Below are 25,403 nucleotides of genomic sequence, written 5' to 3'. Positions count from 1 at the left end.
GCTTTTGCCAAACTTCCAACACCAGCTGGAGCTGATCCCATCCCTACTGCACTTACTTGGCTCACCACAACCTCATCTGGAGTGATAACATATGCTGGAGCCGTTAAGTCTGCTCAGGACACTATCTCCACTGGTCAAGTGCGCTCCTTGCAAGCCCCCTACCGACTAGTGAAGAAGCCGCAACACCTTCTCCTTCTGAGGGCTAAAGATAGTTCAGACCTCCAGACAAGCAAAGAAGTTAAAGAACTCGTCCAGAGTACCATTAACGCAGATTATAAAAACATAAAATTAAAGTCATCGAAGGCCATTAGAAATGGGGGAGTTCTGCTGGAGACTGCAACACAGGAGGACCTATCTAGTATTTCTGTCTGCAACTCCCTATCCACTGCTGGCATGGTCATGGTTCCCCAAAACGATGAATCCATCTTTCCTAATACGATACTCCAAGAGAGTCTACCAATGAAGATCTTTTGGAGGACCTAAATCATAAAAACTTGGTGGACTTTGACTTCTCCTGGGAAGACATCAAAACAGAAATCAACTTCAGATTCGCCACGAAATCTAAGTCCAGTTCTCTTGAGCATGGCGCGGTTAGCTTCTCCCAACGACTGTACAGGTTCATCCTCTCTGCTGAGAAAATATTTTTATATTTTCTCAGCAGAGGCTACAACGCATATCGCTTCCGAACATTTACCATCGTGACTAAGTGTTTCCCCTGCCTTGGCTACGGCATATATCACAGAGCTACTCTCACAACTCACCATCCTGTGGGCACTGTGCCTGTAGCGGCCATGTTCATGCAGAATGCTCTCATTTGGACGAGGAGCCCTCCTGTCTAAACTGCAAGAGGTGGCGACGAGCGCATAACCACTCAGTCTGGGATGTTGCATGCCCGGAGTATTAAAGAGCTCACGATGAAGTACGACAAAGGACCGCCAATGCCTAAACCAATCAGCAGCACCACCAGTGACTTTCCTCATCAGTCACCATCCTTCCAGAAGTACTGCATTGGTCCAGGTTTCGCAACTCAGGTTCCTCCGACTGATGCAGATCAATCGACAGAGGTCCCGTGCGATGGCAGACAAGATCCGCCTTGCTGCGGGAAAGCATCCTTTAGGATAGTGCTAATCCAGGAACCGTATGCAGCAAAAACGCAACCCTACCCATCCTCCAAAATAACTGGCTTCTCTATACATACCCACTAATTCAACCTGTTCCAGTGGACCCAAAGACCTGTATTGACGTTCTGTAAAAGAACCTGGACTCGTGGTTGTCCAGGGCCTACGTAACTAACTGTCCACCTGCATCCAGATAACATACTATACACAGTCCTATTTAATGTCCCTTTACAGTCCTTTCTCAAGAAACATAAATGAAACCCCCAACTTTCTGGAATTCACCCTGGATTTACTTGGCTCCAAACAGCTTCTCATTGCCTCAGACACGAATGCAAAGTCTCCCTTTTGATACAGTACACCGGCAGATGGCCGCGGACATCTAGAAGACTTCATCAAAAGTCACAACTTAACCATCCATAACCAAGCAAGCTCATACACTCCTTATTGTAGCTCGACAGGAGAGACAAATATTGACCGCATAATCTCCACCAGAGACCTCTGCTCATTACCCAACTCCTGGGAGGTCATCCCTGATTCGACAGTTAGTGATCACAGGGTAATACTGTATCACTTCAATCTTGAACAACCCAAAAGTGATAACATAAGTAGGCCACCGGACTTGCCAAGTTCTCCACCAGGAATGCTGACTGGAATGCATGTGAAAACTCTATCGCAGCGTATTTCCTGATGCAAGACCCAGCGCATCATATCTCTCTTAGTGCAGAGGACCTTGCAGCAACCTTCCAGCGTTCCTTCCTCAAGGCCTCGTACAGATCTGCCAGCAAGAAAACATTCCGCCCGGATGCGTGTTCCTGGTGAACTCATGACCTTATCATGTTGGTATCGACCTCATCACCATTACCAACGACACCGAGACTGGCCAGCACCCGATGTGGTAAGGAAAAAAATAACTTGCACCACAAAAGTGGTCCAAGTTATTTTCTTATCAGCAGATCCAACCCTTGGGGACTTGTATATAAAATTATGAGGGATAAGACCCATTCTTCTGACATCTACAACACAGCTCCAGAGAGACACTGACCTGGCAAGCCTCAGCCAATCATATACTGGATAAACTATTTCCAACAGATGATGCTTCAGAACCTCTGAAATCACTCATTGATACGACTTGCCAACCAAAACCACACCCCAGCAGAAAGTAATGGACTCTTCTCCTTGGAAGAGCTAGCCATGGTTCTAAAGAAATTTAAGGTCAAGAAATACTAAACAAAATTAAGGTCAAGAAATACTCTAGCCTCGACATGATTGAATACATCTTTATTCTCCGTATGTACCAACTTAGGCCATAGTATCTTCTCTTATTTAATAAATTCCTGGAGCAGTGCTCTTTCCAAAAATCTTGAAGTCAGCCCTGCTTCGATTAATAAAGAAACCCCAGAAGGCACTCACTGATCCGAACTCATTCCGTCCAATTGCGCTCAGGGCCTTCTTTCTCCCTGCCAGTATAGTTTCACCCCTGGAAGACCTTGTAAGGGGGGGGGGACCCTCTTCGACCTGGTACTGCATATTGAGAATTCCGAGGCGAAGTTCGAACTTGTTGTTTGCTCGACTTCGAGGGGCCTTTGATGCTGTCTGATGGGACAGTGCTATGGCGTCCCTGCGTTCAGCCCCTTGCTTCTGGCAGCTGTACAGCCTCTTTTGGAGCTGTTCCTCTGAGAGGGAAATAATCCTCAGATCAAAACATAATCAAATCTCCAAAAACAACAACCGAGAGTGTCCTCAGGGTTCAGTCCTGGGGCTCCTTATATGGAATATAATACCGCAGAGCTGGCTTTCACACAACTTCAGGAACACAAAACTCATTGCCTTTGCTGATGACCTCACAATTGTTGTATCGGGTCTTTCCCGTAAAGCTATTGAGGAACATTCAAACTACATACTTATGGATTTAGCAACTTGAGCTGTGCTCAACAAACTCAGAATTAACCCGAAAAGACGAAGACGATGCGCTTCAAGAACAAACTAGACCTCAGGCGACACCGCAGGTCAAGCATTCTGATATGCGACTACGATTGTTACATAAACTAATCTACTCGGCGTAATCATTGACCATAAACTAAGTTTTCTACACCATCTAATCCGTCTTAGTGAAAAGATCAAGAAGTTCTCAATTGCAATAATCCGAATAACCAGGAATGAATGGGGACTCTCAAAAAACTCCCTGCTTCTGCAGTACAAAGCAGTTTTCCTACCAATTGCGACCTACGCAGCTAGTGCCTGGTTCCATTCGGTAAACCTGGCCAAGATAAGCAACAAATTGGGTTCTATCAATGCTGCTGGAAATCTGCAGGGTCTGCAGAATTATTTCATTCCCTGCCATCCATGGCACGGGTTGAAACAGACACATAGGTAAGTGGTAGGGTTCTAGCAATGACTTGGAAGTCATTGTTGGAACCCTACCACTTGACCCACGTGTCACATTCCGGGAGCTGACATTTAGGATAAAGAAAACATCCCTACAAAGTTCCTTGGCATTGAGCTCAACCCCAATGCGTATTCCAAAGCGGAGAAGTCAAGATGTTACAATGAGCACCTAAACATCTGGCAGACCCTATGGGACAATTCCACTCTTGGAGCAGTCACATGCAGATTATTGCATCTGCTCCCAGACGTTGCTTATCCCGCCTCCAAATTTGTGCAGAAATGGTTTGTGTAATTGTATCAACTGGGCTTGCATCCTACTGACCTCTGCACTTGTGGTTCCAGTGAAACTTGGTGGCACATCCTCTTTGAACGTGCTCTGTACGACGATTGCCATCGAAACTTAGTCATCTGCACACGAATTTCTGATGAACACCTCGTGTTCCTAATACAGAAACCTGACAATTTCTCAGCATTGAAGGACTTTGCCTTCAAACGTAGACGAATGATGGACAGAACCCCACCGGTTGCCAATGAAGGCATGGCATCTACTTGATAAGGGCTTTTTTCTTTTTTTTTTTTTTTGTTGATGCTGATACCACCTTTCTGTGCTCTGCACTTGTGCAGCACATAAAAAAAAATATTTTCCCGCTGTGGGATGAAATTTATTTTATTTTTTGATTTTAATTTTTATTTATTATTATTTATTTTTTTAATTTTTATTTATTTATTTATTTATTTATTTATTTATTTGTTTTATTATTTATTTATTATTATTTATTTTTTTAATTTTTATTTATTTATTTATTTATTTATTTATTTGTTTTATTATTTATTTATTTATTTTATTTTTATTTATTATTATTTATTTATTTATTTATTTATTTCATTTTTATTATTTATTTTTATTTATTTATTTATTTTATGTTATTTTTAAAATTTATTATTTATTTAATTTTTATTATTTATTTTTTTATATTAATTATTATTATTTTTTCTTTCTTCTTGTTTTTCTTTCTCTCTTTTTCATCTCTCTCTCTTTTATTTCCTCTCTCTCTCTCTCTCTCTCTCTCTCTCTCTCTCTCTCTCTCTATCTCTCTCTCTCTCTTTTATTCCCTCTCTTTCTCTCTCTTTTATTCCCTTTCTCTCTATTTTCCTTCCTTTTCTCCTTTCTGACGTGTCCCTATTTCTTTTTTTAAATACACCACGGGATTTTTTTAAAATCTTCTGAAATGGGCCCCCAGAGGAATATGGCCCACCTCTCTCTCTCTCTTTGAAGCGCTTAGACTGAAGTACAGTTAAAATACAATCCACAAGTTTATTAAAATGAATTGCACACGTTACCGCATCTTCATTAATTAATCTCTCCTTTTCCATAAAATGAAGAGCTTCTGCACGCTCGTCAGGGACATCCAAACCGTGGTGTTTCAACTTGTACAGTATAACATTTTTAGCAATTTAGGCCAACCGATTTCGTTTGCACTCAAAGCTAAGAAGAACGTAGGTTTGCCCAATTGTCTGATCATCTCAAACAGATCTCTTTTACGTTGGGTCCAGTAATAAGTTGAATTACGAATCGATTTCAAAAACGCCAAATTGTTTTCAACGCAGTTATTGACGTATTCTCGAGATTGGATTTGTTCTTTTGTGAGTTAGTGTCTTTTCAGACGTATTTAAAAGCAAGTGTTAAGGAATCTCGAGTTCTTAGTCTCATTATTTCCACGGCCATAGAAAGAAGATGATAAGGCGTCACTCCACGCCGATCTGAACAACGAAGTTCACTGGATGACATCATAAACGCTGTAACTTTTAAATTGTCTGTAAACGCTCCATACTGACCAAGGTTAATGCTAGGAAAGGACAATTCTTCTTCATGTTCTCCAAAGAGCAAACTTTGTGGAACATTTCGTTCACCAGGAGCTATTCGTAAATATTGCGCCTGTAGGAGCATCATCGTGTTCCACGTCTTCATCGAAGAATGCCCAGCTGGAGTTTCAGACATCTTCGAAATACTCTTATAGGTTGTTAACTGAAATTAGATTTGGTATTTTCACAATTCAGTAGTTAACGAAATCCATTTGTAGAGTGGTATGAGGTCATAACCAAGCACTACTCCAAGAAGTGATTGCTGTTTGTTGAAGTGATTGTCTTATTGTTGCGTTCTTGAATCAAACCCGTATAAATTTTTAAACGGTTTAATCGAACAGCAAGTAAAATCTAAGAGCCACCGAAGATGTTCCGATCAAAATCTTGAGAAGCAGATTTTATTAAACTCTATATTTATTTTCCTTCTCTATGTTTTTGAACTTGTTCTTCTGTCGACACGAGAGGCTTCTTCGGTGGAGTTGAAGCTTTTATTCTTGCATAATGTTATGCCTTACTTCACTGCTCCAAACGTTGCCCCATAACTACTCGATCGTCTTCTGCTCGGGTAGTTCTTTTCCGTCTTTCTCGTCTTCTCGCAGACTTCTGCAGAAGGCTCTTTGGTCTTCATCGAAGATTCGGTTGTTTATTTTTCTCTGGAAGCTCTCTTTGTATCAGCGTTGTTTCTTACTGAGTGCGAGGAGGTTCTGCTTAAATGAGTCCCAGTATGTATTCTCCTTTTCTCTGATTTTTGGTCTCGTGTTTGCTGTGGATGTTGTCCCTCTTGAGGATGTTCATCACATTTCCAGTCAATATCTTACTCTTATTGCCGTTTTGGTACTGAGTCAATTGGCCTACCTTGATTCTTAATTCTTCCATCTCCTGCTGAAGTTTTCGTTCCCAAGCTGGCGATTCCTTCTGTTTTCGTTTCTTCTGCTGCTGGTCTCTCGTTTTTCTTCCATTAATCCTAGTGGCTGCTATTGCAGCAGAGTATGCGGCTGTGTGGATGGCCTCCTGTGTTGCACCATTGTTGTCGAGGTAATGTGGTATCATTTGCCGATCCAGGTGGTCTGTGATTCTATTGGGTCTATGCTTACGTATCACTTCCATTTCTTTGAATTCTGTTAGGACCTTCTTTCCCTCGTCTTCTATTCTGAATATCATGACCTCGTCTCTTTTCACTTCAGCTGCTCTGGATTATATTTTTTCTTGCTCTTCTCCCCTGATTCCATGTTGTCCATATTCCTTGTTCTTTGTAGTTGATCGCTGAAGTCCTGCTTGATTTTTTCCAGGTTTGCAGGAGCTATCAGGTTCTTCTATCCGCTGTTCAGTGACTTGAATATCCAGCCACTTGGTATGTAGTCTCCACCTGTACATTGTCATATCAGTCTCCAGCTTGGTTATTTTGTTGTAAGAGTGCATTTTGCTGCTTCGCTTCATGCGTTGGCGTTTTCTTCTTGCCTGGGTGGTCACAGTGCAGTTGCACAGGAAGCACTTCTAGTTGGTTGGTCTGGGTGGTCTTGCCCTTCTCTTGTGGCCAGTGGCGCGTTATCCTATAGGCAAAAAAGACATATGCCTAAGGCCCCGATCAGAGGGGCGGGCCCCAAAAATCACTGTTTCAAAAACTCATTGCTGTTTTTTACTGATTAGTACCAGGATGGCAGATGTTTAAGGTCCAGACTTAAGATCTGTTTTTTTCCTAATCTTTTTAAGTGATTTTTATTGGAAACTAAACTTTCTACCTGCCAAGGTCAATGAACTTTACTTTAAGATCAATTTGAAAATTACGTTTTTTTTTTTTTTTAAATGGTTTTACCGATTTTGATGAAATTTTATATTTATTTCTTATGTCTGTTTGTTTTGTTGTCACAATAAAATAAAACTGAAAATGTTCTTTATTAGTTTTTTCTTTAGATGGGACCCGAAAATTCCATTTTTCCATGGGCCCCATGAAGGTATAACGTGCCACTGCTTGCGGCAGCCATACCACATGCTCCACCGTCTTCCTCAGGAGACTGTCTCCAACTTTTCGAACCGACCCCTCTGCTTGAACGCGAGTGACTATCCTGCGCCACAATCGGTGTAGTATGATTATTGTTTCTCTTCGCAATCATTTATGGAGGTGGACCTGTTTAGCTCCCACTGGACATAAGCAGTGTTAGTTCCCTAGAGTGGCAACAGATGGCGCCACGATCCACAACTTCGATCATGGGGAAGGTAGATCCGCTGAAGCAACTTTCGCGATGTTTATATTATTATTATAAGCTTCAGAACCAAGTTGTTTTTTTTTTTTTTTTCTTTGGAAAGAAAAACCTAAAATATTTTTTTGTAATTCTGTAGTTCTTTCATGTGGGACACAGATAACCTTTCACAACGAGTTGCCTCAGTATTTCACTACTTTTAATATTATATATTTTTATTTACTTTTAATAGTACACTCAATACCCTCAAGGCCTACTTCTCCTTGTTGTCCTTTTCCCCCTAACGCTAATTCTAATGCCGGATTATGTTATAATGAAAGAAAAGAGAGAAACGTTCTACAGTTAGGGAATATGACTAGGCAGTAAATAATGTTTACTATAACGTGTATGAATACATAATGAGGAAATACACCAAATCAATAAAGTAAGTGCGATCATTTCAACTCACTTTTCTAGCAAAACAATCTTCACCTACCAGCCTTTTCTGGTTCTTGATGAGAGGTCTGTTCATGCCATTCATTCTGTGATAAAGCCCACAGGCATTGCATAAATAATGACCTGTGTCATCCCTCCGCCACAGGGGCGTAGATATGGCACCGCAATTAACACATTCGCGACCTTCCTCTAAGGCCATCGTGGCACTGATGTATTCGCCTTCTGAAAACAGACAGAAAAGGAAATAATTAGCCAGTCATTAAGGAAAATTAAAGATACATAATCAATAAATAAATCAACAAGCGTATAAAGTGATATTAGTTATAGTTATGGATAGTTCCGTTAGATGGCAGCACAGGGAATGCATATTTATATTGGTAAAAACGAAATACTCAGAGGCAGTTTTGACTCTTAAAAAAATGTTTTAAAGAGTGGTATTAAGATATTAATCTTATCTGAGGCCAAGCATCATATGATCTTTCGTTGGAAGATACTCTTTTCCTAAGAATAGGCTATTTTAATAACAGAATGCAAGGGAATAAATTAATCACCGATTTTGATTAATTAATCGATTTATTTATGTTCGTTTGCATCGAGATGTTTGATAACTACTGTACTACAGTTATAGTTGTGAACAGTTCCGTCAGATGGCAGCACAGTTGAATGCTTAATAAAATATGTATAGACATTTTGGAGCCTTGACATCCTGGTGTGGTACACATAACTACAGTTTGGCTGGTATCTCAGTTTGTCAACTGAAAGATGAAAAACAAAATGGTAAAGCAGAATGGCAATTATCTAGGGCGGTGGAGTTGGATTAACCATGATCCCAGATATATTTTTTAAACCTTTTTTAAGCACAAATAATGGAGCGTATTAAAGACTTTCTTTTTTGAAAAATATTTACCTTTTTGAATGTGACGATTATTTATTTATACGTGGTACTATTTTGTTTTAAATAATAGGATTAAACCTACACCTTCGACCATCTCTTTCACAAGCTACACCAAGTTGTGTCACTGCTTAGTATTCTCACTAAAATCCTATTAACCATCTTTAGTGAAGACATACCGGACAGAGTCCTTTTCTCTATTTGTCTGAGTATATACACAAACAAGCCAAGTTCCCATAACAGACTTACAGTTTATATTCTCTGAAGGGATCCAAGTCATGAAGTTTTTCACTGGTCCTCTGACATTATAAACATCTCCAAAGCTAGAAGCTCTACATATAAACACGCTATTAAGTAAATAACATATTGGAAGTCTGCCAGATAGTTTTAAACTCATGAGGTCTTCTCTAAAAGGGGGAAAAAAGTTAATATTTATTGGTAGTAAATATTTTTATTGAGTGAATGATGAAATAAGAATAAGCCTTTCGTGGAAGAATTGAAAAACAACTGTTATTTTCCAATAACGGTTGTTTCTTCGCATGATTTTGCAGGGATCTTTTGAAGATCAAAGGGGTCTCTTTATATTGTAGAGGGACAGATGGACAGATGCAATCGGCTCATTGATAAAGAGCGTCCATTGAAGAGAGCAAAAAAAGGTGGCTAATGGACCAACTAGTTTTTAATATTAATACTTAACTAAACCCTATTTTGGGTCTTCATTTTGGGGTGCATTTTGTACTCTCTTTCTCTCTCTCCCTTCTCTCAGTATAAACTGAAAATTGGCACATATCATATTTCCGCCTGACCAAGTTACTACATCACTCACTTATCCCATCACAGCCCTTGACCTCCGCCACTACAGGAGGTCATTCGACCCTTCATAAAGTAGCGTTTTTTTGACAGGTACATCCCTAGTCCGTACTTCCATAACAGCAATTCAGTTCAACCGAGAAGATTTTTTTTTTTCTGCTTCTTTTTTTTCTCTCCCCTTTTCGCCTGTGTCTGACATGGTTACGATTATAGACGCGGATGACCTAAGGTAGTCTAGCCGTCCGTAGTTTACGGCTCTGGCCCAGGAAGCGAAGCAGGGCTCGTAATGTTGGAAGGATATTTTTTTCTAACAGTGTAGTATTTATATTGTGCAAGATGACAGCAGTCAGAACAAGAAATCCCAGTGGGTGTGGAAATATTTAAGTGCTGCTGAAGACGTTGCCCAGATGCCATGGAAACATATGTCATCTCGAGGATATTGACATCTTTCGTGCAAACACACCAGTTCCACATCTTTATTATGGATATATATTCACCATCTGTCCATCTTCGATATCTAACCATACAACTCAATACAATAAAATGAACGAATGAAAAATAAAAGAAATTCTTGTGGTAAATCTTTAAAGTCAACCACGATTGGCTGATTTGGGGTTTATTGGACAATCGACTACTTTCAAATCCACCAGAGACTTGAATACAAGCCACATTGTATGAGTAGAAGCAAAAGAGTGGAAAAACTTAGCGCATGCGTTGCCTCATTTGCTGACGTCATCTTTAAGCAGACGATGTACAGGTTGAGGACTCCTTAATCATGAGAGAGCAGATTCAGTTTGATCTCTTCGCTTGATTAGAAGTGACTTTCCAATAGTGGTTCTCTCAGTTGACAGAAAAGGTGAAAATCACCCTAATGGGGACGTCGAAGATTGTGTGAATAAATAACTTTTTTTTTTTAAACCCGCTATTATAAAGCCAATTTCTTTTTAAAATTATTTAATAAATTTCATAATTATTTAGCGTGCTCTTATGTGGATTCTTCTTGTCTGAAGAATGAGTGTTTAAAGTAAATGCAATTTATCTGGGGGAACTCATTGACGTTCTTAAGTTTCTCATCTGACAGACCGTAGCCTTCATTCTTTATCACCAGGGCCACTGCCTGTGCTTTGACATTGATGGACTGGCATTTGATGTACGACGAGCCGTGTACACTGTTCAGGAGATAAAACTAGAAACTTTATCCTGGTGATATCGTATCGAAGAATTGATGGAAAAGATGGGATTTGTTTCGATGATTATGATGGCATTTTTTATTTGGAATCATACCTATCTCTGGTGGCTGTTTGATGTGAGATCAAGAAATAAAAACGTAACTGATTGTTAGCCTTTTGTGACGATATCTCTCTCAACTTCCAGTGTTTAAGTTTCGCTTTTGGTTTCGCGTTTATCTTTAAGGTTCCTGTTAGAAATTGATCGATCCTTTGAGAAAGAGAAAGCGAAAAAGAGAGTGGGAAAGAGAGATTTTATGGAATGAACAATTTCAGGACCAGTTTTAAGAGTTCATAAAATGAGCAACTAATGATCAATACAAGATGTCATGAAATTGCTCATCCATCTATTTCTTGCTTGTTATTCAATTAATTATGGTTCATGAAACTTTGATACTTAACTGAACAGTTGGGTGACGCCTTACCAAGAGCTTCCCGGAAGTGCGTTTGGCAAACTCTTTGTCAGGCCTTTTATTACCGCTTGTATGCACAAGACTGGCACTCACCTGGTCTGCCAATGAAAGGTTGGCCTTGTACGCTGTACGAAAGAGTTCCGGATGGAGACTCGTAAGTTGTCCACGAGTTGTTGATCTCTGACGTCAGGAACGGGGTGAAGTGTCCTAGGCCATTCTGTCTGTTTGGAGAAGGCGGATGCAGGAGGGAGGGTCCCGTTTGAAGTGTGGCCAGCCTTTGCCCCAAGGATGGAAGCGTTTTGTATTCTTCGATGCTCTGGGTCCAGGGACCGGCAGAAGGAGGTCCCTGAGGAGCTACAGACAACTCCTGAGGCCCGCCACTCGGGTACTGCATGGGAAACATCTTGCCGTGGGTTGGCGGAGTTCCGGAAACGTACAGCGGGGGACTGATGCTGTAGGTGTCCGCCGTAGAGGGTATGTGATGGTACGAATCGAGCTGAAGCAGGTCACGTGAGCTGGAAACCGGGTAGTAGCTCGCCACGGACGGGAGAGGGCTGTGATGATCATCAGGCGATCCCGGCAGAGGTTCGCTGCCGTACTCCGACAGTGGACGGTAGACCGACTGCGCGGGATCGGGCGGGAAGGGATCGTGAGGAGAGAGGCTTGGCGGCTCTGGAACGGACTTGGGTTCCGATTTCACTTCGTGCAGTTCTGGAGACAATTGCCCCGACGGGTCAACGACATGGTCTTGTTTCTCTACTTCGGTGCTGCTAAACGGAGGATGATTCGATCCCGCATCGTGCGTTTCCGTAGGTGCTGCAGGGTCTAACCAGCCAACGGCGTCCCTGTCGGTCATAATAGTTTCGGATTTCGGGTCTTCGCTAACGTTGCAACGGGGTCACAGGTCACAGTCGTGCACACCTCAGAAAGCAGAAGGGCTTGCAGAGAAGCGGAGAGTTGGGTGACCTGGAAAGAGAGAATCGTAATTAATAAAACAGTCTGGGCGTGCGTGCGTGCAAATTTGGTAAGAACAGAAACGAAGAGGAGGACCAGTTACGCTGGAAGGTAGCCAACATTGAAATGAGTTTTTTTACCATTGTTATCACAACGAAGTATGTTGGGTATAGCAGAAAAGAGGTATTTTTTTAGCAAGTATCCCTTCGTGTCAGTATAGTGAGACCTCAGCTGGAATCCCGTTGGAGAGTGGTGAAATTTTCAAATATCTCTTCAAGTCATCTGACTTCAAACAAAAGGAGTAAGGTTGTACCCCCGTGAGTTATTACAGCCCTCACAACTTGCATATTGACCCGTGAACACACTTGTACAGACGTAATACTCGATATAAACATTGCATATCGAGTATTATGTCTCCATAAGTGTCTGTACTGAGTAATAACTCAATGTGAACTGGTGTACTTGACCAAAGTATTCGCAACATCAGAAGAGTTCCCAAAACAACAACAGTATTAGCATGTAATTAATATCACAGAAGCGCAGTGTTCTTCCTCAACCAGTTCAAGCGAACATCACGATAGAAACAGCAGGTGGGGGGAAGAAGAGTTTGCGGGGTAGGATTGTTTAATAGGTCAGCCCAACTATCTGCTCACAGACTGTCAGCAGGGTAATTAAGTGACAGTAGATAATCCGCGATAAATTCAATTACTAGCTTGGCTTCCTCTTCGTTGATTTATGAGTTTTCCTGGGTGCCTTCACGTGATGGATTGACCACCCTAGCAACCACATTTAAACATTAACTTCCCCCTTCCCCACGCAATCCCGGGCGGTGTAGTGTTGCTTTTTCGGCACTACCGCAGACCCATCTTGTTTACTGATATCTAAGTGCAATTCAGAAGTTAAATTCGTCCTCCAACGCACCTACGTTAGCGGATCTCAAAGTTACATCAAAGCGAGTTGATTTTGGTAGTGATCTAGAGGCCCTGCCCCTTTTTTATTTTGCTGTGAATGATTTACATCAACAAACAACTTTGGATAATGTTGGGTTTAATGAATAAAGTTACAAATAGTTCAAATTCTGGTTCCAAAATATATAAAACAAGTTCTTTCTTCTGCTCAATGATACCACATCCTCTAAAAATTGCTCAATAACGATCTCTTTCTGAGGAAAAGTGTGGGAAATTTTCCAGTTAATTTTCGAGGGATTTGGTGGCGTGCAATAGACTGCTACAGGATCCGTAAACATCCTTGAACCCTTGTATTTTTGCATACGACCCAAAACTGGTGTCTAAGAAGTGCTCTGTCATCAGCTAAATAGTGCATTACTGTACATGTAGTTGTTGGCATGCACGGACTAAAGGACACGAAGTTTGATACTACGTCTATCCTCCTTTGATTCGCACGTTGGCCAACGATTGGCGAGCAGAACTGAACAGGGCGGACAAAGGTTAAGGCCATTGGCTGCACTGTGAAGGTCAAGTAGTGTACACCAGAGAATATAACCAAGTGGTTATATCCTTCATGAATGGATGATGTCGAAATCGTTTGCAAATTCAGCATTAAATCTTTCCTTTCAATAACATCTCAGTACTGTTTTTATAGAAATCATTTTTGGACGGTTAATTTTTCCATTTTTATTATAGAAAGTTTCCATATTCTGTCTTACACTTTAATTACTTTCAAAACGTCAGTTTTTACTTAGCTCTAGGAAGTGATCCGGGTGTATTACGTAAATACCGGCGTCTCATACGTAAGGGACGCATGTTTGTTAAGTTGGTAGCGGAAACAGGGGAAGGGCCTCGAGAACCGCTTCCTCTCTGCTCCGGGTTGGAAGGAAATGGCCAACTTGGTGCGTGCCTTTGAATATATACATCTTTCGCCTGCTAAGAAACTTGCACTGTTTCTCTATAATGCCACTTTCCTAGAAATAATCCCAGGATCGAACAATTTAGGATGAGCACGCGAGCAATGCAGCAACCGTCCTCAAACTAGGTTTAAATAATTCACAACTGGAACGTCCTCTTGCGATTGGCTGGCTGGCTCTTCCAGGATATAAAACAAAAACTATTCTGAGATTTATTTCGAAATAAAATCTCCAAAATATTCTTCACTCACATTAAATACTTGTTAATGATTTGGGATCAATAAATATTGTAATTCTGTTTTGAAATGATCGAAATAAATTAAATATTTTACGTGGATTGCATGTCCCATTACTAGTACTCAAACGTATTCCAATATAAGTACCCAGCGCAACAGGACCTCCAACTTTTCAATCTAGTCATGTAAATGCTGATTACAATTCTATAAATTTCCAAGGATAGAACTTATCTAAAAGTGGATTAAGCGACAAAGACAGTTTGTGCAAGGTTCCAGTACTCTATTCAACTTTTATAGAATTTAGAACGGAAGTAAATTTAGGGCAAATGCCTTGCTCTAAGAGAGTTATAAAACATTATTTTACATGTAGGACATAGCCTCATAAAATAACGTTTGAAATATTACAACTAAAATAATTTTCTATGGTAAATGTCTTCTTTTTGGGATGAAAAATCGAAGTTCATCAAAGTTTGTGTTTTTTTTTAGGTGGGACATAAGAGGACCAGCAAAGGAGAATTGTTCTGTTTGCAGATATCTCAGAAATGGTATGTACAAGAACACGAATGATCTTGGGGAAGGGAAATCATCCCCAGTTAGATCCATGCAAAAAACTCAGTGAAACTGGAGATAAAATGTCTGTTGAACTAAGGAGTCTAAAACAGTTTTTCTGTATAACTTGTTTTGAAGCCAGACAACTAGATTAAGATCAAAACAGGTGGCTAGCTTAACAGAAACATTCTGGTAGTCCTGGGTGGAAATCGCCACTGAAGAAGGCTCCAGATGTTGAGAAATCACTTTGGCCAATGATCAGAGGTGCAAAATATTGGATAGCTTTTTATTGCTAGCGAGGAATAACAGGCACGATTTCAATTTAACCAATGATGAGAAATTATTTGACTTACATGGTAGACTAAAGGGTGGATTTAGACATGGAAAACCACATTTGTGAAGCCTAGAGGAAGCGAGGTAGAATATGTAAGAGATTAGGAAGTGATATTGGTCAAAGTAACACCCGCACATACCTCAACAGTTTTTGTTTGTTACCTCAACCGAACATATTAGCAACATGTTCTGAGGGCAGAAACGTTTCAAAAGAGCAGTCGGTTAACGCCAGGGAAGCGAGCTAAAATAACTTTAAGGGGTGTGTCAGGGTAGTTAACTATACGTGAACATTAAGTCTTAATTGTTTATACAGTAATGTCAGTAAAATGAGTGAATTCGAACTGCTGGTTAGGACAAGTAACGCTGACTTAATAGGGCTCACAGAAACATGGAGTCACCGGAAATAGGGGATGATAAGTTTCAGTGTGGTATGTATAATGTATTCAGGAAAGATAGGGCAGATAGAAGGGGTCGTGGGGCCATGCATGATCTTTTCAAAAGCAGGCTTAGCGCTACGAAAGCCTTCCAGGATTCAGACGTTTCGTATGCTAGTGTAGATATGGTTGGAAGCAAAAGTATGATGAGAGTGGGAGTAATCTACAGGCCAGGTGATTGTGAAGATTATGATGAGAGCCTCTACATGCAAGTGGAATGGGCAAGTAAGCGTGAATGTCTTATTATGGGTGATTTTAATTTGCCTCTAATTGATTGGAGCAAATGGGAAGAAACTCCACATGGGGAATAAAATTTTTAAATCAACTAGATCATTGCTATTTGTATCAACATGTCAGGGAAAGTACTAGGGAAAAGAACACTTCAGACTTCATCATCACCCATGAACCAGAGGTAGTTAAAGGCAAAGGAATGGGTTATAATTTCAGGAGAGGAAATTCCGACTGCTTAAGGTGCTACATGGCCTCTGTTAAGTGGGTAGATATCTCACAGAAAGCAAATACAATTGAACTATGGTATACCTTTAAAACATTAATCACAGAAGCCTTGAATGCGTATTTACCATTAAAAATACTCCATGAGGATTCCAAGTTGGATGAATAATGAAGTTGCCACATTACTTGACCAGAAAAAGACAGCATGGAAAAGTTACAGACCAATGAAAAGAACTGAATCCTATAACAGCTACAAGATGATCTGTAATAGGTCCACAGGAAAGGTTAGGCTGGCAAATGCAGATTATGAGAAATCGCTGGCAAACAGAGCAAAGAAGGGGTGGATAAGGAATTCTTCATATATATAAACGCAAAGAAAAGAAGGACAAACGAGATCGAACCCTTCTGTAATGGACGTGGGATGGTATTAGATACCCCAGCTGAAGTTGCAGATGAATTTAACAATTATTTTGCATCGATATTTACAGAAGAAAAACCCTTTATGTTAATTAGAAATTATGGGAGTGAAGTTTATTTAATGAAAAAAACTTTCGCGCCTACAGGCCAGTAAGGCTCCTGGGGTTGATGGAATATACCCGATAATCTTAAGGGAGGCGGCAAGTGAGTGCATTGAAACAGTGATTTATTTGGATCTCAGCACAGCTTTTGACTCAGTCTCACATGAGCGGTTACTTTATAAGCTGGAACAGGTTGGAATCACTGGGAAAATCCTTGGATGGATAGAAGGATGACTTCAGAGCAGGAGGCAGAGGGTTGTGATAAATAGTTATTCCTCAGATTTGGTTGATGTAAAAAGTGGGGTTCCCCAAGGATCAGTATTAGGACCATCGTTGTTTTTGATTTTCATAAATGACATCGATGAAGGGATAGACGGCGTGATGTCTAAATTTCAAGATGATGTAAAGATTGGTAGAGTAGTTAATGATTACCGCCAAGCAGAACTTCATCAGAATGACCTAGATACAGTTCAGGAATGGTCAGAAAAATAGCAGCTATGCTTTATTCCAGCAAAGTGTAAGGTATTGCACCTGGGGAACAGTAACCCCAAAATAACTTATACACTTGGCGGAGTTGAACTAAAGTCGGTAGTGGAGGAAAGTGGGTGTTACGATACGAACAGACATGAAGTTCTTCGAGCATTGTAGATTGGTTGCAAGGAAAGCCCATGGTGTCCTAGCGATGATTTATTGAACAATTGCTAGTAGAGATAAGGACGTCAAAATCCCATTGTATAACGCTATTGTTAGACCACACTTGGAACACTGTGTTCAAGTATGGATACCGCACCTAAAGAAAGACACAGAGCTTCTTGAAAGGGTCCAAAGACGGGTAACTCGGCTGGTGAGATCGGAAAAATGGAGTCCATATGAGGAAAGACCTCGATTATGTGGGTTGCACCTTAAAAGAACTTGATTGAGGTGTTTAAGACTCTAATAGGCATAAGCAAAATGAATGAGGATGAAATTTTCACGGTTATAAATGATTCTAGAACAAGGGGCCATAATTTCAAGTTACGGGGGGGGGAGATGTTTAGACTGGATTGCAACAAGATTGCAGGAAGGCTGTTAGAAATGTAGAGCGAAGATTGGTGCACTGTACTGATAAGTTTGGAATCCAGATGTACTCCTAAAAATTTAATCTAATTTGCAGAGGAAAACTAAATTCCAAATAGCAAATGCTTAATGTACGGTACTCACCTTGCACATCTGCAATAGTTTAGGGTGGAATGATGGCTAAAATTTTGGGTTGAATGATTTGATTAGTAAATTAAAAATTAAAATTAAAAAACGAGATAAAAATAATTTAAATTGACGGAATTTAAAATAAGCGCAAGGAGGCAGAAGTGCACAACTCCGTCCCTGGTTGTCACGAGGAAAGTTAATTAAAAAACTCTGAATAATACGAAGCTGATAAGGCCAAAAGTCATAACGATGGACTTCCGTTTAGTTAAAAAACGTCTTCAGTTGGCAAAGTTGAGCAGAGAGTGAGCGCGTGCTGTATTTAAAAGAAAATATTATACTCCCACGATGCTCTTTGGGACACGTGGGAATCTCAAATGTGAGAGATTCCAGACCTGGGAAAGATTGAAGGGGAGTTTTGCGTTTATGATGTTAAGTTTGGAGTGGTGACGGAACCATTCAATAATGAGAGCCTCATATTGGAGAATTTTGTTTTTAGTTTAACTATAGTAATGGCGGAATAGACTGGGAGGGTGTGGTTGTGAGTGTGTGCATGTATTGTGAGCTCGGTGCTAGATTGTCCTGTCCTAAAAATGTTATAGTGATAGTATGCACGTGTATTAGAGGTTTTTGTGGAACCGAACTTTGTGGTAGTGCTTCTAATATAGCAAGCATTACAGTTTGGTTAGCATCTGATTAGGTATATTATGTTGTTCATATCGCCTGTTGGGTACTTGTCTTGCGAGTTCACTGTGATAGGGAAGGATAATACGTGTATTTTTCTTAGTAATATGTTTGGTTGAGTTGTTAATATTACTTTTTGCAATGAAAATTAGTTGGAGTGGATAGTTCCAAGCTATAAACTTTTTTGTGAGATATAGGAGTTCGTTGGATAAGTCATCTTGTGAGGAGGTATATTTTATGGCGTTATGAATTTGGTTATATAGAATTGCTTTTTTGTGCTAAGTGGGTGGTGCGATGCGAAGTGTAAATATTTCCCTGTGTGTGTGTTTTTTCTAAAAATCTTGGTGCCCAGTTTGGTGTCAGTTTTGTAAATGGTAAGATCGAGGAAATTGATTTGATTGTCCTCTTCAATTTCAAGTGTGAATCTTGAAATTGAATCTATCATGTATTGAGTTGAATTTTGAAAAAAGACAACAATTTCTGATTGAGACATCTTAGCGTCTTTCGACCTAGTATTTTTATACACAAACGTGCATATACCATTCCCATTACAAGCCTTACGAAAGTTCTAAATGACAGACGACACCTTAACCAAACGCACCCCTCTTTCCATCAACAATATCCTAGAACTCCCATCATTATTACTAGATGCCAGATATTTCAGGTTCCACAACAAAATTTTTCAGCAAATATTTGGCCTACCCATGGGTCTAGGTATTTCTGCCCCTTTGTCCGAAATTTATTTAGCTACAATAGAAAACCAAATTTTACACCCTTTCTCTTCAGAGATAAAATTATACACACGTTACGCAGATGATAAACTTATAATATGTAATAAATCCACAATAGACAATGTTTTTTCAAAATTCAACTCAATACATGATGGATTGAAATTCACACTTGAAATTGAAGCGGACAATCAAATCAATTTCCTCAATCTTACCATTTACAAAGCAGGCACCAAAACTGGGCACCAAGATTTTTAGAAAAAACATACACACACAGGGAAAAGTTCGGTTCCACAAGAACCTCTAATACACGTGCATAGCATACTACCACTATAATAGTTTTAGGACAGGACAATCTAGCACCGAGCTCGCAATACATGCACACACTCACAACCACACCCCCCTAGTCTGTTCCGCCATTACTATAGTTAAACTAAAAACAAAATTCCCCAATATGAGGCTCTCATTATTGAATGGTTCCGTCACCACTCCAAACTTAACATCATAAACGCAAAACTCCCCTTCAATCTTTCCCAGGTCTGGAATCGCTCACATTTGAGATTCCCACGTGTCCCAAAGAGCATCGTGGGAGTATAGATATTTTCTTTTATATACAGCACGCGCTCACTCTCTACTCAACTTTGCCAACTGAAGACGTTTTTTAACTAAACGAAAGTCCATCGTTATGACTATTGGCCTTATCAGCTTCATATTATTCAGAGTTTTTTAATTAACTTTCCTCGTGACAACCAGGGACGGAGTTGTGCACTTCTGCCTCCTTGCGCTTATTTTAAATTCCGTCAATATAACTTATTTTTATCTCGTTTTTTAATTTTAATTTTTAATTTACTAATCAAATCATTCAACCCAAAATTTTAGCCATCATTCCACCCAAAATTTTAGCCATCATTCTACCCTAAACTATTGCAGATTGTATAATGTGAGTACCGTAAATGAAGCATTTGCTATTTGGAATTTAGTCTAACAATCATGGTATTTTAAGAACTCTATAATTTCCCATACTGTCAATTTGCAGAGGAAAGTAATTTGGATTAGATTGTAATATGTAGGAAAGAGGAGATGAAGGAAGGAGAAAATGGTAAGTATTGGATCTTCTACTGGGAAACCTAGAAATCTTATTATAATCCAGGAAGTCGTCAGAAGTTGTTGAGCCATACACAATGGAATGAGAAGGCTGATATTATCGCAAGGGTTATTATCGCAAGGGGTTTGTAAAACCAGGAAAATGTCATCCGCAGTCTGGAGGTACACAAGATCGAGTGAGAATTTGATTGTAAAGATTTGCCAAGATATCTTGGAAGAAAAGCTATCCATTTTGAGGAAGCAATATCCTGTGTTGTGTAAGTCTTTTCGGCCTCCTTTGGTTCCTTGCATCAATAAGCCTCCTACCAGAGGATCGCCGTTGGTTGTGCGTTATTTGGTTATCGGACCAATCTCTATACATTCCAGACAGAGTCATACATGTAAGCCCTAACAGTATTGCTCGTTGTTGTACGGTTTTTTTGTAGGCGCGTCATCAACTTAGGCCATATTGAGCAGACGTATATGTTTGTAAATTGCGTGCGTTCTCTGGTCGATTTGTTTACTAGACAAAATACCAAAGTTTTAGTGAGAAAAGAGCTGATAACCCTCGCCTAAGACCGAATAACTCAACCACAATGTGAAACAGGCCCATAAAAATTCCTCGCGTCCTTGACGGGACTCGAACTCAGGTCTTTTCCACCTGGGAGGACGGCAATTCTACCAACTGTGCTTAAAACCAGATATACCGTTCCAAAGCAGTCTTGCTTTAGGTAAGAGTCAAACTCCATTTTGATGCTTGCGCATTATAATACTTTCAAGAAAAATTGTAATGGAGGCTGCTAATTATCCAATAATTGATTCAGTCACTGCAGGCACACCTGAATATTACACTACAGTCTCACGTGCTAATTTTTATTTAGAAAAGGGATTGTAGATGTTATTACACAAAAATCACCAAGAAATAGGATTACATGTTGTCTTCTTTGCAGATGTCATGTGGTTGGTGAGGATGAGGCGTTTTAATGACATGTCCATGGTCGATTACAGCCACCATTAGATATTCGTATCATTTATTTTTATACAGGGAGAAATTATTAATTTCAACGATTGCTTCCATCTGAAGATAGCACTTTTATGTTAAGACACTGGAGTATATTACTCCAGTATCGTGAACTATGTTAGGGTTGAGTAGTTTAACTTGTTGTCATTGGATTCAGTTTCTGTACACAGTAGTTTTTAGGAAGTACTTATGCATATGGAGGAACTGTTTCAAAAAACAGTAATAGAAGGGATAAATGAAGAAGAGGAAACATTAGGTGAATTTGAAATTGAACTATAAGTGGAAGTTGATTGGTGCAGCATTTTGGACCTCGTTTTCTTTTGTGATGAAGTTGATTCCATTTTGGTTCCTTTGAATGGTTACGTCAATATTCAAACAAACAGCATATGGAGCAATAAAAATCCTCTTTTCTTCCATGGAAAGAAAGAGTGTCAATGCCTGGAGACGTTTATGGTTGTTGTCTTCTTTAACTTCGCAGGATTATTATTTGCGGGCTTGATGAAAGGCACTAAAAAAGTCCAACGTGCAGAATGATATTGTGAGCACAGACATTTAACACAACAAAAGGTTTCATCGAATATGATCAAAAGATTGCGTGCATATATTCAAGAAGGTGAACAGTTCCAACTTATATATTTTTTTGTGGTATGTTTGAGCCAAGAGACGCTAGAAGCAAGGATCATCCTCTGAATCTGTGTTCTTTCTTCAACTTTCTCCAACTTTCTTCTCTCCAACTAGAAAATTACTCGGAGATCAGCATTTAAATAACTGGATATTCGTTGATGCAGAGTGAAGTTTCTCAAACTGGAAGATTGATGTAATGTACTATCATCAACAAGAAAGAACAACATCTTGGGTACACTGTAATATTAGTTGAGAAGAAGATAGAAGAATTTACCATTACATGTAAGAGGAAACTAGCTACCCAGGCACAAGGGCCGTTATACCAAATCCGATCGAAAACCTAAGAAAGGTCGAGAGAAACTGTTTGAGTTTTTACAAACTTTTCCGTGAATTTTGTCAGCGAATAAGTAACATAAGCCAAGACATCACCCCTAGATCGGGACTAATGGAATCCATAGCAATCATTAATAAACACGGAAGGTTTAAGATAGTATAAGATTTGGCGGATGTTTGATTTCTCTATATTGAAGTAACAGATTTTTCATCCTTCTTTGAAATCGGAGGAATTTAGAAATTTGAGGTGAAATTTAAGGTCCTATTTAGTGAAAAAGAGGATGAAAAACAGGAGTAGACTCTTTCACAGGCTTTAAGAACAAGTGGAGAAATGTTATCAATACCTTGAGACTTCTTGACATCAAAGTTGTTCAAGATTTTTCTTTTGTTGGAAGACCAAGAGAAACATCGAACAATTTGATCTCATCCAAAATCATAAATACAGTTCCATTTAAAATCATAATTGTCATAAATGTGATATTTTTTGAATATTTTTATCACTTCGGCAAGAAGTTACAATACAGTTAAAAGAAATAGAATTAGATAATAAACCTTTTTTAATAACAGAATGAAGAAATAAAAATATACAACTACTTATAAATTATTTTAAGAAATAAATTTATAATGGTATGACTGAAAGCTGCTTTTATATCACCCGCCAGTTTGAATGTGTGGGACGCAAGCTAATCGGGTTCTGTAAACCACCTAATAGTTGAAAATAGTTTAGCTTTTTTAAAAAAAAGTTTTTAAAACAGGAAAAAGAAAACCCACAAAACTCCAGACAAGCAATATTCAAACCTCACGAGCGTTAATGGCTTTTATTTGAATATTAAGAATATTGCGTTATAGATTCAGTAGAAGGGAAATGAAGAATGAAAACTGAACTCAACTAAACTGAAAAACCATATACAGAAAACCGAAGAGTTACCACAACAAAGATTGGCTTCTTTTTTGTTTTATGGACTAAAATTAGGAATTCCCCCTTTTGAACATCCTACTAACCAAGAATCTCGTTAAAAATTCCCATGGAAACGGTTCTGTTATCAGCAGTATTCCAGCCCACACCGGATTCAATACAGTTGAAGGCAAAGTCGAATGAAGCCACGAATACTGCTCATAACTGAAACACCTGCATGAAAAGTGGAACTCAAATGAAATGCAGAGTCGATTGTGTTCACACCCAACATATATCTTGGTCTGTTTAAGATCGAATAAAAGCCATGCACCGTTGTAATCGTGGATGGGTCCATCTTCACAATACCCCCTAGAAACGGGGCACAACAGAACGGACTCGCTGATAACACTGATAATCCCGACCAATAATAACTTATCAGCTCAGGTTATCGCATTTAAGCTTCCCAGACTTCCAAAGACAGGAACTTGCTTTAATCACACACACAGATATATGTACATACACACACACACACACGCGCGCGCGCGGGCGAACTGCTTGATAAAAATGACACGGAGTGCAGGAATACTTATCTAATGTTCCAGCAAGAGGGAGGGGAAAAAAAGTGTTCGTACTTACATGGCTCCGAAGATATATGTGCGTCGCATGGAAGGGATCACCGAGTGTGCCACTTGCAGGAGAGATCTCGTGCAGTTTAGCTGTATCCCCAGCCACCACTGGATGTGGGAAGCGGAGGTCACTTACGGAACTAGCTGACCACCTTCCTCAAGGGGTCGCTTCCTTTTTCCTCAGTTGAGATTCCTTGGGCCGGACTTGCCAGTAAACAGGAGGGGTAATCGGAAGCAACTGGTTACAGACACGTGCATGGACGCCGCACCATTACAGTTGCAGGGGAAATGTTGACTCTTCGTGCGAAGCTCTCTCGCTCGCTGTGCTTTCTTTTTCCCCCCGGTTCATCCCCTCCCCACTCCCCTTACTGGCACCAACAGCTCTGGACCGTACGGCCAAAGGTCAGGTGCTCTCTGGAGAGAGTGAGTGTACCCGTGAAACTGCGCTCGACCCACAATTGCAGGCGAGGAGGTGGTTTTGGTTTACGTCGGCATGTGATCCATGACTAAACATGACAAAGTATGAGCAATGATCTCCCATCAGTAGCAACCCTTTGCTACGTATTCATCGTACACGGATTAACGGTAGCTTGAAGTTAGTTGAGGCGGACGTGGTAAAAAGATAAGTTTTGAAAGTGTCTGTTCAGTCATCGTTTACTTTTTCGTGTTCTAAAATACTTTTAGAAAAAATTACCATAATTAATTACGCTAATTATTATTTTAATTAGTATTCTAAATGTTTTTTTAAGGGAAGAAGTAACGTTTATTTTCTTACATTACAGAAAATTTATAAAATTTTTAATGTTTTTTATTACTCTGATTTCCACCGATATTATTATTCCACATTACCGAGAAGAGCAGGTTTGAAAAATAGAAAAAATTGTAATAATTGCTTTTTAACAATGGACATGAAAAATATTATAATAATGAGAGCAGATTTTTACGTTTGCATTTGAGCAGTTTGACAATGAAAAGTTTTCTAACAATTATTCAACGAAAATTATTCATGACGACAATTACTGTAACTATAGCAACAGAAGAAATATCAATTATGATCGCTGTAACAATTGTCTCGTAACAATTGCTTTTTAACAATGGACATGAAAAATATTATAACAATGAGAACAGATTTTTACGTTTGCATTTGAGCGGTTTGACAATGAAAAGTTTTCTAACAATATTCAACGATGATTTTCATGACAACAATAATTGTAACTATAGCAACAGCAGAAATATCAACTATGATAAAAAGCATCAACTAAAGCATTGTTTGCTTTTCAACAATGGTCATGAAATGGTTATAACAATGAGAGTAGATTTTACGTTGCATTTGAGCAGTTTTACAATTAAAATTTTTCTAACAATTATTCAACAATGCTTTAGTTGTCACGACAATTTACTGTAACTATAGCACCAAAAGAAATGTTATGATCGCTGATTAATGTTTTTAGTTTTATTATAGAATACAGATTAATTTTCTCAACTATTTCCCCCACCCACATCAAGTCATATACATCGGTTTATTGTACCTTATTTTATTTATCTC

General features: G+C 39.4%; 1 protein-coding gene across 2 annotated transcripts in view; it reads right to left on the bottom strand.

Annotated features, from left to right (window-relative positions):
- Nucleotides 1-24,179, bottom strand: part of LOC150076924 (uncharacterized) — a 33,737-nt gene extending 9,558 nt beyond the window's left edge. The window contains exons 1-3 of one of the 2 annotated variants that reach the window (XM_090386925.1): nt 23,868-24,179; nt 11,434-12,306; nt 8,013-8,221 (exon numbers count right to left, since the gene is read on the bottom strand). In XM_090386925.1, coding sequence (XP_090243051.1) covers nt 8,013-8,221; nt 11,434-12,196 — 972 coding nt within the window. In that variant the 5' untranslated portion in view covers nt 12,197-12,306; nt 23,868-24,179. The remainder of the gene's footprint in view (nt 1-8,012; nt 8,222-11,433; nt 12,307-23,867) is intronic. The other variant, XM_090386926.1, reaches the window with a different exon arrangement.
- Nucleotides 24,180-25,403: the final 1,224 nt, after the last annotated feature.

Source organism: Mastigoproctus giganteus, chromosome 12 (genome assembly GCF_048544385.1).
Source record: "Mastigoproctus giganteus isolate SK-2022 chromosome 12, ASM4854438v1, whole genome shotgun sequence".
Taxonomy (NCBI): domain Eukaryota; kingdom Metazoa; phylum Arthropoda; class Arachnida; order Uropygi; family Thelyphonidae; genus Mastigoproctus; species Mastigoproctus giganteus.
This window is presented reverse-complemented; position numbering and strand designations above follow the sequence as displayed.